Source organism: Gasterosteus aculeatus, chromosome 7 (genome assembly GCF_964276395.1).
Source record: "Gasterosteus aculeatus chromosome 7, fGasAcu3.hap1.1, whole genome shotgun sequence".
NCBI classification, from domain to species: domain Eukaryota; kingdom Metazoa; phylum Chordata; class Actinopteri; order Perciformes; family Gasterosteidae; genus Gasterosteus; species Gasterosteus aculeatus.
Genome location: NC_135694.1, coordinates 10,354,625 through 10,369,482, shown reverse-complemented (window position 1 = coordinate 10,369,482; position 14,858 = coordinate 10,354,625). Strand labels below are relative to the sequence as shown.

At 40.5% G+C, this 14,858-nt stretch overlaps 2 protein-coding genes across 3 annotated transcripts in view; both read right to left on the bottom strand.

The window, feature by feature from the left end:
* Positions 1–14,858, bottom strand: part of LOC120822525 (immunoglobulin kappa light chain-like) — a 28,742-nt gene that overhangs the window by 410 nt on the left and 13,474 nt on the right. The window lies entirely within an intron of this gene.
* LOC120822520 (immunoglobulin kappa light chain-like) overlaps positions 511–14,858 on the bottom strand; it is a 73,654-nt gene continuing 59,306 nt past the window's right edge. The window contains exons 1-4 of one of the 2 annotated variants that reach the window (XM_078105684.1): positions 1,500–3,492; positions 1,292–1,417; positions 1,161–1,210; positions 511–1,038 (exon numbers count right to left, since the gene is read on the bottom strand). In XM_078105684.1, the coding sequence (XP_077961810.1) occupies positions 919–1,038; positions 1,161–1,210; positions 1,292–1,417; positions 1,500–2,076 (873 nt within the window). In that variant the 5' untranslated portion in view covers positions 2,077–3,492 and the 3' untranslated portion in view covers positions 511–918. Of the gene's footprint in view, positions 1,039–1,160; positions 1,211–1,291; positions 1,418–1,499; positions 3,493–14,858 lie in introns of those variants that run through there. The other variant, XM_078105682.1, reaches the window with a different exon arrangement.

Genomic DNA, 14,858 nt, shown 5'->3' with positions numbered 1-14,858 from the left:
GAAAAGCTCTGACACTATAAGAACGTGTGAAGTGAGCGCACACTGCCAGCCACACACATTAGTTGTTACAATACCTGTAACTTCACAGCGGTTTCTCTTGTTCATCATGCAAAGTAAGAAGACCGGGACATTAAGGATGATGGTATAAGTTAGAGCTCCACTCAAGAAATACACCAAGATATGAAAGTCCTTCTCATCACAGCTTAAGTCTCAAGGGGGGACACAACAGTTGAATAAAAATAACTCAAAATGATTCTTTCATAGGTGATTATTACAATAACACAACACAAAGTATATGTAGAGAAATTAATAACAAAACCTCTGATCAAAAATGACTTACCTGTTAAGTCCAGCTAGATGGTTTTTTTGTGATTAGGTGGATCAGAACCCATGAGGGTGTAAAAATGGGTTAAACATTATTACGTTTTAGTGCTGCCTTGCTGTATGACAATTTCCTCTTGTAAGAGAGAAAAGACAACTTTGCTCGTCCAGTGTTAATGACAGTTTTAAAAACATCAGCAGCAGGTTTTTAGGTCACAAAAAAAAGCTTCGATTTATTTAATATCATTGATGACATGACATGACATTTCACATACAAAAAACAACATTTTATTTGGTTATAGAAAACAAAAATACAAAACATATCAGATGACCTGGATGCTGTTGGATCTAAGCTTCGAAATATAATGGTTAAGACAAATAAAGATTTATTGATAAAAATTATAGATAATTTGAAGATAACTGCTTCTGACTCCTCGGAGAAGAAATAAGCATCATATATATGCACATTACGGAAAAAATAAACAGATTTGACATTTTCTGCAGAGCACATAGAAGATATAGAATCTTAGTTATATTCAACTTGTATCAAAATCTTCATTACAGTTCAAAAGAGAAAACCTTGTCATATGTCGAGTTCTACTGCTTCACGCTGTAGTAAACACATTCACTCCAGGTCTGATCCGTCTGTCTTCTTGATCTGTTGTGCAGGTGGACACTTAAAGCCGCGTAATACAGGATTTCTTTGTTTTGGTAAACCTGGTAATGAATCACATATTAGTTAATCATTATTACTTAAAACAATATACAGGAAAAAAATAGGATTGAACAAAAAAAAACGGTCTAAATTGAAAGGCAGCAGTTAAATAGTTTTTATTCACCTTTGCATTTGCGGTGGAGGGAGCAGGATATGTTGAAATATCTTGAAATTCTTAAAAACAGAAAACGCTCTTTAATTCAAAAAGCTGCATTAAGTGAAACCCAGCTGCCAGATACAAACAGCTATAGTTACCTGTGCTTTGGCAGCTGTCTGTCTTGTTCATCATGCACACTGAAAGAGCCAGTAAAACAACTAGGATGTTGCTGAATACCAAAGCGCCACTTGAAAAATAGACGAAGAAAGGAGAGTCCACATCATCTGCAAAGAGATAAAGGGCATAAACATGTCTCTTTTAAGCGCCAATCAGATAAAACAACCTCCGCTGAAACAAGTAACTTACCCTCAAAGTCCAGCTTGGTCCCATCTCCAAACAGAATGTGTCCACACGAGGCAACAGCACAGTAGTAGGTTCCAGCATGAGACAGATTCAGGCTCTCCATCGGCAGGTTGTAGTCACAGGTGTGTGTTAGTGTGTTGGCTTTCCTCTCACACTGATCAGTGCTGCCTCCATCAGTGTAAATGAGTGCTGGATGAGATTCTTCAGAGTCTTTGAACCAGTAAACTCTGTGTTGTCCATCACAGGTCCCAGTTTGTACTCTACAGTTCAGAGTCACAGAGCCTCCTGGCTGGGGCTGGATGGTCTCTGATGGTGACTGATGGAGCAAAGCTGGGACGGTCCAACCTGAACCCTGCACACTGACCACGGTGCCCTCGGCAAAAGTCAACAGAAATGAAGTGCTATGTGCACAGTAGTATGTTGCTGAGTCTGAGAAGTTCAAATCAATAATTGTCAAATGATTTTGACAGTTTTCCGTATCCAGTGTGAAGCGTGGATTGTTCTCAAATTCATGATGAAAATCCCCCTTTTTGTTGTGCTTGTAGAAGGAGGAGATCAGCTTTGGTTCTTGTCCCAACATTTGCTTAAACCAGAAAAGCCATTCTCCAACATTTTTCTGATAGAAACATTCCAAAGTAATTTTGTCTCCAATACCAACTGATGCAAAACCTCTTTCTTGACGCACAAGTGACGACAATTTTAGATTGTTGCATGAGCTAAAGAAAGAAGAGATACCAAGCAATTATAATTATTAAACACAGTATGAATTATATAAGGTAAGCATTTCCAGTCAAAAAGCTAAAATGTGAAGAGATACCATCAACATGCATTTATTTATTTAATACAGCATACAGTGTATATTCCTTAAGTGTAAGTGTAAAAGACTAACAAATTGTAGCACTTAAATTGTACTTACAATGCCACTTATCTACAGCAAATTGTAAATTGGCTTATTTTATTAAATTACACTTTCCTGTTTCTTGCTCTTCTGAGTTTGTAACCCTGTGGTTAAATGTAAGTCGCTTTGGATAAAAGCATCAGCTAAATGACGTGTAATGTAATGTAAAAGTGTATGTATGTACATTATATAAATGAAATGAAAAAGAAAAGCATTTTCATGAAAAGTTACTTAACCTCAACAGAGAACTTTTATAACTTAAATACATCTGTATGTATGTACAGTATATAAGGATAAGCATTTCCATAAAAAGTTAAAATACAAAAACCCAACTCACCCATTTTCCACAAGAACAACCATGTCACATAGACGGCAAACCTTGGAGATGTCATCGTGTTCAAATTCTTGTGTTGAATGAAGATCATCTCAATATTTTCTCCACTCTTCAGAGACAGACGGTGTGTTATTGGCCAACCCGATGTGACACTTTATGTCCCACGCTCTCTTACATCTTCAGAGTTTGAAGTCCTGCTCTGTCATCAGGCACATACAATAATGTACATTTGTTGGACTTCAACGAAAGAAATTTTTTATGTTTACTATTTTTAAAAAGAAGGATATCTCTGAGCCGAATTGATGTATCGCACCGGAATTCTTGAAGTTCACTCTCAATATCATTGTTGTGAATTTTGCTAAACGCAATCTTAAAAAAAATCCTATTACCTGCATACAAGCTCATTTCGTATTCTTTGAATTACCACCATTAACTAATACAATTATAGTACTTATTTAATTGTTAGTTTCTCATGTACTGATGTTCCAAAATGCCCAGTACCACTTGTTGATTGTATCATTGTTGAAAGTAGCACTCGAAAAGTATTTCAAATAAGTAATATTCTACTCCGTCTTCTTCTAAGAATTGCCGTCAGTAGCTGTATTAGCTTCAGCTTTTATAGTATTTTCATTTTAAAAGCACTCCGCGGCTTTTGGATGTTTACTGTGAAAGATTGTGAACTTCCTGCTGAAAACCACACCTGCTGCACTGACAGTCTGAATAATCACCTCGGAGTAGGAGAGGGGGCTTTTTAGCACAACACACGTTGACAGTTTAGGTTAGGAAATATCATGTTTGGATTAACCTTCCCATTATGCTTGAAGGACCTTTGTTGTTATGGTAACAATTATAACCGTGCATTAATAGGAAACTGTTCCTGACAGCATTTACTCTCTGCAGGAAACAAAAAGCAATTTCTCATGTTACAGTTTTTAAAGCTGTGGAAACCCATCAACTCATCAATGACATTAAATCAGGGGGTCTCAACAAAATCCTTCTGCTACCAGTGGAAACAAAGTTCTGGCTGAAGGATTTGAGCAGATATTTGGGAAAAACCTACTAAAATGGTAAAAGTTAAAAAGTCAAAGTTTATCAGTCCAACTATACAAAAAGGTGTTTGAAGTCAGACCATAGAAATGCTTCAAGAACTGTTCAATAGTACTTAAAACTTCAGCAAAGAAGGTAGACAGACTTGATTGTGACCTATATAGGAGAATTGTGAACACTCTGGATCCACATGCTTTTGCAAGTATAAACACGCATGCTTCTTTTGTAGATCTCAGAAGTTCAGGTCCCAGGCCTTTGTTTCCTTAATTGTTCTATGCAGTCTCCAATCATGTATGTAACATCGTCCAGCCGGGAATAGGACTTGTCTGCAAAGCCATTCCGTCAAACACAAAAATACCTTAATCAAAAAGACAGGTTGCTTTGTGTGGCGATCAGAGAAATAGATTTACTTACCAAATTGTTAGGTACCAGAAACGCCACCTCTGGACTGTCACCAAAGGATTAAGTCTTGCCCACACAGTATGAAGGAGTCTTAAGACACTCAGATTTGTTCGTACAGAGTAGCAAGAGACGTGGTTCCACTACAAAAACACACTTTATTATACAACAGAGGGCGCAAATGACATTGTATATACACAATACTAAAACAACGAGCCATATACGTCAATTAAACAAAGTGTAGGGCTTACCAGTGGCGAGGAGGCCCCAGGTGAGGATCCCAAAAATAGGCGGCACCCCGATCGCACACACACACAGGGTTCCAAACCCAGGGTACCCAAAACGCCGCAGCACACAGAGGGGGACACCAACACAGCACCACCTACAAGCACAAAGAACCAAAATAAAAGGAGCTGATTCTCTTAAAAAAGGAAAACAAACAACAAGTAGATGGCCCCTTGAATCCCGCTTAAAGTCCCTGATCAGGCAATATCCATCTGCTCCAGAAAGCGGTAAGAGGCCGGTTAATGCTTCTACCGGTGACAACAGATCCGCAGGTACATCAGTGCAGGACGAGGGGAGCCTCGAGATGCACCAGAAGTGGATGTCCGACCGAACGGAAATGGAACAATGCCGTGAGTAGGCCTGAGGCCAGGAAAATACTAAAAATACATGTAAGGGTCACATGGAAAATGTCATGGAATAGTAGAAAATACCTTACACAGGGAAACAAGAAACACACAAGATAGTGTCACTATTAGGCACCACTTTGTTTTAACTAGGCCTATACAGTCATTTTTTGAATTTCTGTATCTGCATGCTTTTACTTTCATTTTTATTATTAATTTTTATCTTCTGCATGTTTTCATTATCTGTGTGTGGTGGTTAATGTAGTATTGCAGATACAGGTATTATTTGGCACCTACCTTATGCTTTTTAACAAGTGAGTGCATCTCATTAGGGTCAACAGGTGCGTTCCGAAATTGACGGAAGGTGCACCGCTCTACCCCTTTAAAGAGCCTGGTGTGGTACAGGAGCAGGCGGCGATTTTTCGGGGTGGGTAGATTGACGATCAATTGTGAACGCTGGGTTCGGGAGCGGTTATTTGAAAGTTTTGGGAACAAGAATAACTCAATATTGCGATTTAGCAACAAACTGTAGCGTGAATGCAAAGGACATGGGTGATGGCTCAGACGGCGAGAGAGATCATATGCCATGGCAAGAAGCCACCAGAAAGAGGAGAGACCAGCGCGATAGTGATTTTGGAGAGGAGAATAAAAACGTCAAGGTTAAGAAATCAAGTGCGGTGGAAAATGATGATGCTGTAGAATGGAAAGTGGTGATTACATTTAAGAAGGAAGGGGATCATTATCATCCATTAAAACTGACAAAAGCAATATAAATGGAAATTGTAAAAGTATTTAAGCAACAGTCGGCTATTGATCTTTGCCTCAGACCAAAGGCAAAGGGAGAGGATCCTCAGAGCTGCAGTCATATTCCAGGGAGCACTTCAAAGCTGAGAGGTGTTGTGCAGAATGTACCACTGTCTGTGTCCATAGAGGAGATAAGACATCAAGTGAGAGAAGCAAAGATCTGGAAAGCGTCCAGACTTAATTAGAAATAAACCGAGATGGAAATAAAACGGACAGCCTGTTAGTTCTGCTTAAGTTTGAAAAGGTCATGCCTAAAAAAATTAAAATAGGATATATGGGTTATGATATGAGAGAATTTATTCCGCGACGTTAAGATGCTTCAAGTGTCAAAGGATGGGACATACAGCAGGGCCATGTAAAGGGAAGCAGAGATGTGCACGATGTGGCGGCGAGCACGAATACGGAAAATGTGGACACAATGAAAAAATGGACACAGCACTGTGTTTGGGGGCTGCCCAGTTCAAATGCAAGCAAAGGTAGTGCAGACGTATAAAATACTCAACCAAGTGTCTTATGTGGAAGCAGTTAAAAAGGTGAAGAAAACCGATAATGTCACACCCAGGGAAACACGCAGGAATGAAGCAGGGGATAGTAAACTCCCTGTGCACATTCCTCCTGCCCCGAATGTGAGGCAAACTAAGGTAAACCCATACACAAAAGAGGTAAATGAGGACAACTATGATGCACAGGCTCAGGGTAATTAACCTCCTAATGGTGTCCTACAATGGAATGCTAGAAGTCTAATCGCCAATGGGCAAGAGCTTAAGAAGGTTGCGGCTGAACTGAAAGATGTGCCGGACGTTATCTGTATCCAAGAAACTTGGCTAAAAACTCGATTGGACTTACAGGATACAGATCTCTCAAAACAAGGAGGAGGATGTGTAACATTTATTAAGGATACCTTATCATATAGGGAAATGAATGTGCCAGAGCAGTATGTGTGGTGATAGAGGTATGCAGTCCCAGAGGAGATATTAAGGTTGTGAACTATTATAATCTGTGTAAAAAGCTCTCCATGGAAATGCTCCACGAGATATGAGGGAATAATGGAAAAAGGGAGATTTGGTGTGGAGATTTTAACGCACATAATTCACTATGGGGAAGTGAGGGTACAGATAGCAACGGTAGAAGAACAAGGAAGCTAGCTGGACCCTAAGCTACCGGCCACATGGCTGAGGTGTTGCTAGCAGGCTGTGTTTGAACACCATGTGTGTTCTTCACACAGTTAAACCTCTGTCTGTAGGTAACTCTATATGTGTGGAGGGACAGGTATGTGTGTTAGTAAATTAGAAATCAAAGGAAGAAGGAAAAAAACTCAGAGCAAAGCAGATCTTGTTCAGAACAGTGAGGCACGATAGCGGTTTCCACTAAACATTTGACGTCCGATAGACGTGCAGATCATGTCTATATTAGGTCCGTCGGTCCATGACCAATTCTGGACATCTATTCGACGTCCATACTAGGTCCACTATTTGGACGTCCAACCATGACCCAACTTGGACGTCATATTTACGTTCAAAATTTGACCTTTGAAGCGGGTCATTTTTGTGGACGTCATCTGGACGTCTATGACAGGTGCAAGAAGTATAGGCCTATGTTTATTTACAAATATTGTTGCATTGATAATCAAAAGTTCTTTTCATGGGCTTAGTTGGGGGTTCGCTGTCTTGTCTTGATTTAAGAGTTAGGTAAGGGGGGAAAGCAGGATATGCCAAGCAGGCAGACACGAGTCTGACAGGATGGGGAGTCAGTTTATGTCCTGGCTGAGGAATGTAAGGTCTGCGGGTCAACTAGAAGATTTACCAGCCAAAGGGGGGGTTAGAGACACACCAACACTATTCAACATACACACTCTGTTTACGATGTTTACGTTAAGTCAGGAGTCTGGACATTGGATGTGACCGGATATTAGATGCGGGAGGTGGAAGGTCCTCCTCTACGCCAGTTTAGGGCCAATATAAATCTTTCCTTCTCTGTCTTTCAAGGGTTATAAAACATGATGTTCTTGCTGATGTTAGTTAGTTGTTCTTCCGGCCTGTGTGCTGCCTGAACTGCTCCTGCCTTTGCAAACGCAGCGCTGATACTTGACCTGTGATCTGACAAATAAATTTCCCAGAACGAGAGAAGTCGTTCGGCTGAATTTTTGATAACCCCGACCAGGCTCCAAATCTTGAACACGTATTCTTACAGCATCAACATGATATGAATAGCCTATATTATTCATAAACATGATTTAATATGTGCATCCCTATTTATTTATTCAGTAGGTAATTTTCCTGTTTAGTTAAAAAAACCTACTGAACAATAATAATAATAAATAAATGTTTAAGTTTATTAAATTAATAAATACATTTTAAGTAGTCGAGAGGGGGGGGGGGGGGGCGATGGCCACTGATCTCAAAATAACCAACAACAGCAGAAAAGTCACAGCCGAGGACTAAGGGCTTAGGATTTCAACCAAAGATTTAAAAACCAGTCAATGTCACTGATTGGCTGAAGCAACTCATCATGTAAACGCCACTCTGATTGGTCAAGGCAACACGCCAGAGATTTGGCGCGATTCAGCGTGTTCGAAGCATTGAAATAACGGCTCTTCACATCAGGCTTTGGCGACATGTTCGAGGCACAGCAAGAAATAACGGCACAGCTTTTCAGCCTGCATTGCTGTGAATCGCTTTCCTCTAAATTGAAGGTAAGTTCGATAAGCCTAGTGAATTCTATGTCCATGCGTACTTATGTTTAGCCTTATATCGTAGCGAATGGCCAAGCATGCCTTAACGACACACATTTTTATTTTGCGTTAGCTTGCTGCACAGAAGTCTTGGTTCATGTTCAGTTTCAATGTTATTTTAGCTGGCCACAAGACAACATGTTGTGTAATGTAAATGTAAACTGTTTGTAGCCTGAAAATTGGTTCGCATTTCAAGGTTTCCGGCAGCAAATCTGTTAGTCAAGGTGGTTGGCCATCCGGGGATAGCATGCTCTCGCGCATAACGAGCTAGTTAGCATTCTGAGTGTGCCGGCGGGCGATTCTGAGCGTGCGCGCATCCAACAATATATGTCGATATATGGCAATGCTTTTTTTTTGGGACGACGACGTAGTTAAGGCGGCAGCCATATGTTGCCAAGACGTCCGCCTTAGCTGCAAAGTGCTGCGGGGAAACCCTGGAATATCTATGATTATCTTATTTTGCTAACAGGGTAGGCCGGCTTTCATGTTCGTTACGTTCGCGTTGGTGTTCGGGCAACTTCGTCACATGGGTGGCAGCCATTTTAGCAGTAAGTTACGCTAAAGGAAGACACAGTGATTACTAATGGGAAGAAACACATTTAGGTTTAACGTTAGGCCTCAAGAGGATATAAGAAAACAAATGGACCGTTTGAGCATATGTGAGTTTTTCCCCCCACAACAACGGGATGAACAAGAAGGCAACGGAGCGTTACTTAAATAAAATAAAGGTCATTCAATGCTGTAAATTGGCTTCTGTTCTGTGGGCTGTGTAACGTTGAGTTTGCCTTCTGATGTTAAGCTCTAACTTACTACTGCCCATACAAACACTGCTGCAATTAGTCAACGTAATCGACCATGAAAATTGGTCAACGGCAATCAGTTTAGTGGACGAGTCGTTTTACTATTGATTTATTTCTGGTCTCCCGTCTCAAACCGCTCGCTGTGATGTTATTAATTAAATCTGTTATTCACTCTTGAAGTCTAATGACTGTCTTTGGATGTTTAATTAGACTTTGGCAGTCATGTTTTAAGCACCGCCATGCACGCACGTGTGAACGCAAAGTTTGCCTGCGTGCTTTCAGCGTGATTCATTATTTTAGGCAAAGTTAAGCCTAGGCTATGCTAGTCCAGACTATGTGGAAATTGCAATAAGTAAAGTGAAGACAGGGTCTCACGTGGACAACGCAACGGCGTGTCATTGATTTATTCATGCTCTTATGTGCCAGTAATAAACTTAACACCACACACTGGTTTCTGCTCCTTTTTGTTATATATCTATAGAGATCCTTTCCATGTTGGCCAACATTCGTGATTAGCTTACAGGTTGGACCTTGCATATATAAAAAGTTAAGGACTTAAGTCCACGAAAGTCTCTGGCCATATGCAATGGGCAGTAACCACGGTCAAGGCCATAAACTCAAAGCCCATAATGTGCTTGTAAGCTGTAGGCTATTACTGCAACACTTTACTGTTGTGCAAAGGAGAATTAAAACTTGTAAGGAGTGAGGTGACCTTCCCTTTTAGGAAATACAGTAAACCACCCAAACAAGGTGCAGGTCCAGACATGATGACCGATCCCATGGTGATGCCCCCAGTGTCCCGGCCAGGTCCAGACATGACAGAGCACAGCATTGTGATCTCAACAGCCTCCACTATGACAGGCATGGTGAGTTGCTGGCTGCATTCATAACCACGCTCAATTAGGATTATTTTGCTATTCAGGTGGTGATCCTATCACCCAGGCTGCCTGTTCACATTACACAGTGCACACAGGGTTTTTAACAAGAAATCATGTAATTTAGAATTCATTGGATGATTTTAAAAACAGATTTTTTTTTTGTGGTGCAGATGCAGTGACTGAGACTGGGAGATGGGCCCTCCCATTGCCTTGGGATTGATCTATTGGCAGTGGAGAAAACCCTTTTAATTGTACCACCTTCTCTCTTCCTTCACTGTTCCCTGTCCTCAGAAACTGCTTTTCAGTTATAGCCGTAGCTTGGTTTCCATCATGTGGATGATATTTCTTTGGACTTTTGTTTCTTTCTTTAACACTGAAGCTGATTACAAAAACAATTGTAAGCAAGCTAACTTTTTTATTGTAATTGTAACATGGTTATAATCAGTAAATGTGTTTATTTATTTCAGTGTTCCAGAAAAGAGTCCTGAACCTACTGGTGGATATCCGCAATCGCCTGAAGGAAACACAGCCTGCCTCTTCAGCTGTCCACATTGAGAGGATTGACACCATGGAGGAGTTTGAGTTACAGGAGCAACGCTTCTCTGATGCACAGACCTTTGATACCCTAGTAGGTTTTACAAGACACTCCACAGAGTAATCTAACAGTGGTTAGATTACTCTGTGGAGTGTCAGTCAACTATATTATTTGGACTTATTTCAACAGGTGCTGCAAATTTCAAGAATTGGTGGGCGGAACACCACGGACTGTGCCCACATCTACATGAGCATGTCAGAATAGGTGACGTTTATACAGCCATGCTAATCTGCCTGCCTCTATGTTAAATTTCCATAGAGGTTGTACACTTATGCCCCCTGTATTTTAAGGAAGAATTTGTTATTTACTATACATTATTCATTCATAAAGAAAATTGGGGTCCTTAAAAGTTGGATTTGTCCTATTTTTTTTGCTTAAGGCATCAAGATCAATTTCCAAAAGAAGACTAGGGGACACTGATCAACTAGTGTAAAGGATTTATTGCATTTGTAATGTGTTCACATTAATATATTGGAATGTATTTTTCTTTAGGCTCTTCACCATGACCAAATTTAAAGGGGAAAATGGGGAAATGTCCTTTAGAGGGAACAAAGCTTTATAGAGCAATACAAGGTAAGCCCAAGTTTCATGTGGCCTTAGTGTTACAGTTGATGGTTTTGTATTTATCCAGTATTGGTAGTGGATGTACAGGAAACATATTTTTGCTTACAAATTTGGGGACTTGGGTGTATGACTGCAGATTGACTTTGCATAATCATTTGTCTTTTTCTGCTCGTGCAGAAGGGCTCATGAAATTCGATCCCACAGCCACCGAGGAGAACATCTAAGTGAACGTGTCCGAGCACCTGAAGCACGCGTCGCAAAGACGTGTAGGTGGAGGATTTACAACGCCCTGATAAGCCAGCCCCCTCACTCCCATGCAGGAAGACGGTCCTAAATGATATCGCTTCCACCTCACCAGTGTTGTGGCCACTGGATGGCTCACACATATATATACACACACACACACACTCACTCACGATTTTTGAAAGAGTTAAATTAAAAGTTCAAATCAATTAAAATATTATTCATTCATAATTCTTCTTCACTGGATGGCTCACATATATACACCCACTCACTTATACAGGATTTTGAAAGAGTTAAATTAAAAGTTCAATTCAATTAAAGTCGTGTTATTCATTTATAATTCTGCTTCAACTGTATTATGCTTGATATGTCTGGTGCCTTCCTATGCCATTCAGGGCCATTTGTTTTTGAATAAAGATGGAATGATTGATTGAAAGATGGATGATGATGAGTCTCATGTTTCCAGAGGGTGGAGGACATGTTTTCTGTGCCAGTTAATTTTCTTTTAGTTTTGGCTCAGCAGCTAGTTTGAAATGGAATCTATTACACCTTTGTATGCTTCTCTTATCTGTTGATGAGACAATCAAATGGAGTTTTTGGAAAATGATCTAGTCCCATTTCAGAAAGTGGCATACTGTTACAGATAATTGTCCAAAAACTCCATTTGATTGTCTCAGCATTGGGTGTTAATTGGAGATGCACACAAAAGTATAATCCATTCCCTGTTCAAGCTAGCTGCTGAGCTAAACAAAGGGAAATAAACTGGTACAGAAAACATGTCCCCCACCCTCTTGAAAGTTATAGAAGTAGTATAAAACGTCTAAAATTAGTCTAAATTTGACATTGAAAAGACGTCTAAAACAACCATATTTGTACTATAAATAGCCCTTATATGGAGGTACCACGGACGTGAACATTAGACGTGGAGTAGACGTAAAGAAAAGACGTCACCTGGCCTTACAAAACAACCCCTTCAGTGGACCAAAATTGGACGTCCAAAATGACATAGAAAAGACGTCACTCTGACGTCACATTGCGCAGTGGGTTCATAAGCATACACAACCTCTCGTTTTTGGTGTTTCCTCGAGTTCCGTTTTGTTCGTATTGATCGATTGGGGACAATAAGGACTGTTGGGTTTCGTCTGCACAAAAGTCAAAACCCAACATAATGTGCTATAAAACCGGAAATGTGAGATTCTGGAAAAGATGTAGTTAGCAGACCAATCGCAGCCTTGCGGGCTGCGTGAGGCGTGCATAGCTTTTGACGCTAGTTAAATTAAAAATTGGTTGACGCACACAAGCACACAAGAATGAGTGAAAAGGCACGCAAGGGACACGCAAGGGGCTTATGCCTCTGCGTGTCCTTACATCTCTCTGAAAACGCAGAAGCATAAACTAGGCTTTAGTGTGCTGGATTCCGGCGCATGTAGAGGTTGAAGGAAACGAGACCTAAGACGGGATTGCAACGAAAGGGAGAGGAAATACTTTACATTCCATTTGATAAAGGGGAAGCAAAAGTGGTTATAGGAGAGGCGGTGAGAGAGAGATGTCAAAGGAAGTGGGACAACAAGGAAGGAAGGCGCTATCACAACACACTATATATATTATTATATCCATAACTATAAAGTCATTCAAAGGGAAGTTTTGGTGAGATTCATCATCATTCATCATTTCACGGTTATGATTTAGACACACGGGTCTAAACTCAACTCAACTCGTACTGACAAAGACTGGATCAGATAAATGCAATACATGCAACGAGACTGAAGATGTGGAGCATGTTATTATGAAGTGCCAAATTCAGCAACGAAAGAAACATCTTGAAGGCTCAAATTTGCCAGCGGGGACGGATGTGGAGCGTGGAGGGAGTTCTGGCAGTGGATCACGGTGGGCGTGAGTGCTTTAGGGCACTGTTGCAATTTATAAAAGAGATGGGACTAGGTTAAAGTTGTAGTCTGAGCAAAAAAAAACTGAATCCGCACACTCCGGTACAGTAGGTGGCGCTATGCACCTAGTCAAGTTGGTTGCGATGCGCCATTTCAAACCTAAAGAAGAAGAGGCCTCATCTCTTGTCCAACCAGGTAATGTCATTGTGGGGCTTTGGCCGTCACAATCCCCAATACTAGTGATGGGAAGTTCGGATCATTTTACCGACTCGGTTCTTAGAATCTCGTTCAGTAAAATGAACAAATCTTTTTTCGAGTCATTCGTTCATGTCGGGGGGATAAGATAAATTCACCTCCCGACCATGTCTTCGGGTCAATGTTTCGTTCATCTGCCAACCGAGCCTTCGGGTCAATGATTCGTTCATTGAGCCTATGCAAGTCCCGATGCGTGAACGATTCGTTGAACGAATCGTTCACGAATGACACATCACTACCCAATACACCTCATTCATCCCTTTCCGGGGCTGTGCTGGCGTGAGCTACAGATGCAATATCAGGGTAATACCTCCTTCATTAACATACGCAGTAGATCACATGTTGGCTGGTGTTTCCAAGGTTTTGCACTCAGTGACTCACTTTACAGCAGTTGCACAAGTTTGAGGGAAAACTACGGTGGCCCCCAATGTGGAGTCAAATCTAAATGGCTTGTTGGAAAACATTATTTCAGATCTCGACTGCCCACAAAGATTCAACTGGAAGTTTAATTTAATTCTCCTGGGAACCAGATGGGAATTCGCACAAGCATTGAAAAAGCACCTTTCTCCTGATGGGTGTCTTTCAGCTGCTGTGTGACACCAGCGTTCAAAGAGGAGGTCTTTTAAAGTAAACTGACCAATGGCTCTGTGGCATCCTTAATTCATTGCCAGTCACCAGCTTTAAAACCATATTACTAACTAAATTAGCTGACTTATATCACATACGTTTTTTTGTGGGAATAAAACGTTTTTTTGTGCAATTTGAAAAGTTTGATTTAAATTAGCTTCTGCAGATGTAGCGTCAAAGTGATCGATGGGATCACACTTGAGTCTGACAGTAACACAGTTTGAACCTTCTGACTCTGTTCAGCAGGCTCTTTCATCGGCTGGAGGTTGAAGTTTTAAAATGGGTTTGTATTAATATGTTTTGGTGCTTTCATTGCTGTAAAGTAGTTTTCTTTTCCTCTTGTGAGAGAGAAAATAAAAGTCCAATAGTCCAATTGTTTTTAGCTGAAAATAATCAACTACAGCAGCAGCCTTTTCCCGTTTATTTAATATCATTGATTACATTAATACCACATTTAATTGGGTTGAACACAAAACGTGTCAGATGATCTGAAACTGCGGATCCGAGCTTCTAAATATAATGTTCATGACATAGAAAACATTTATTGATAAAAAGGATAGATGGTTTGAAGATAACTGCTTCTCACCATTCAGAAATGAGCATCATGTTTATGCAAATTACCAAAAAATAGACTACTATTTATCAAATCTTTATTACAGTTTAAAAGAGAAA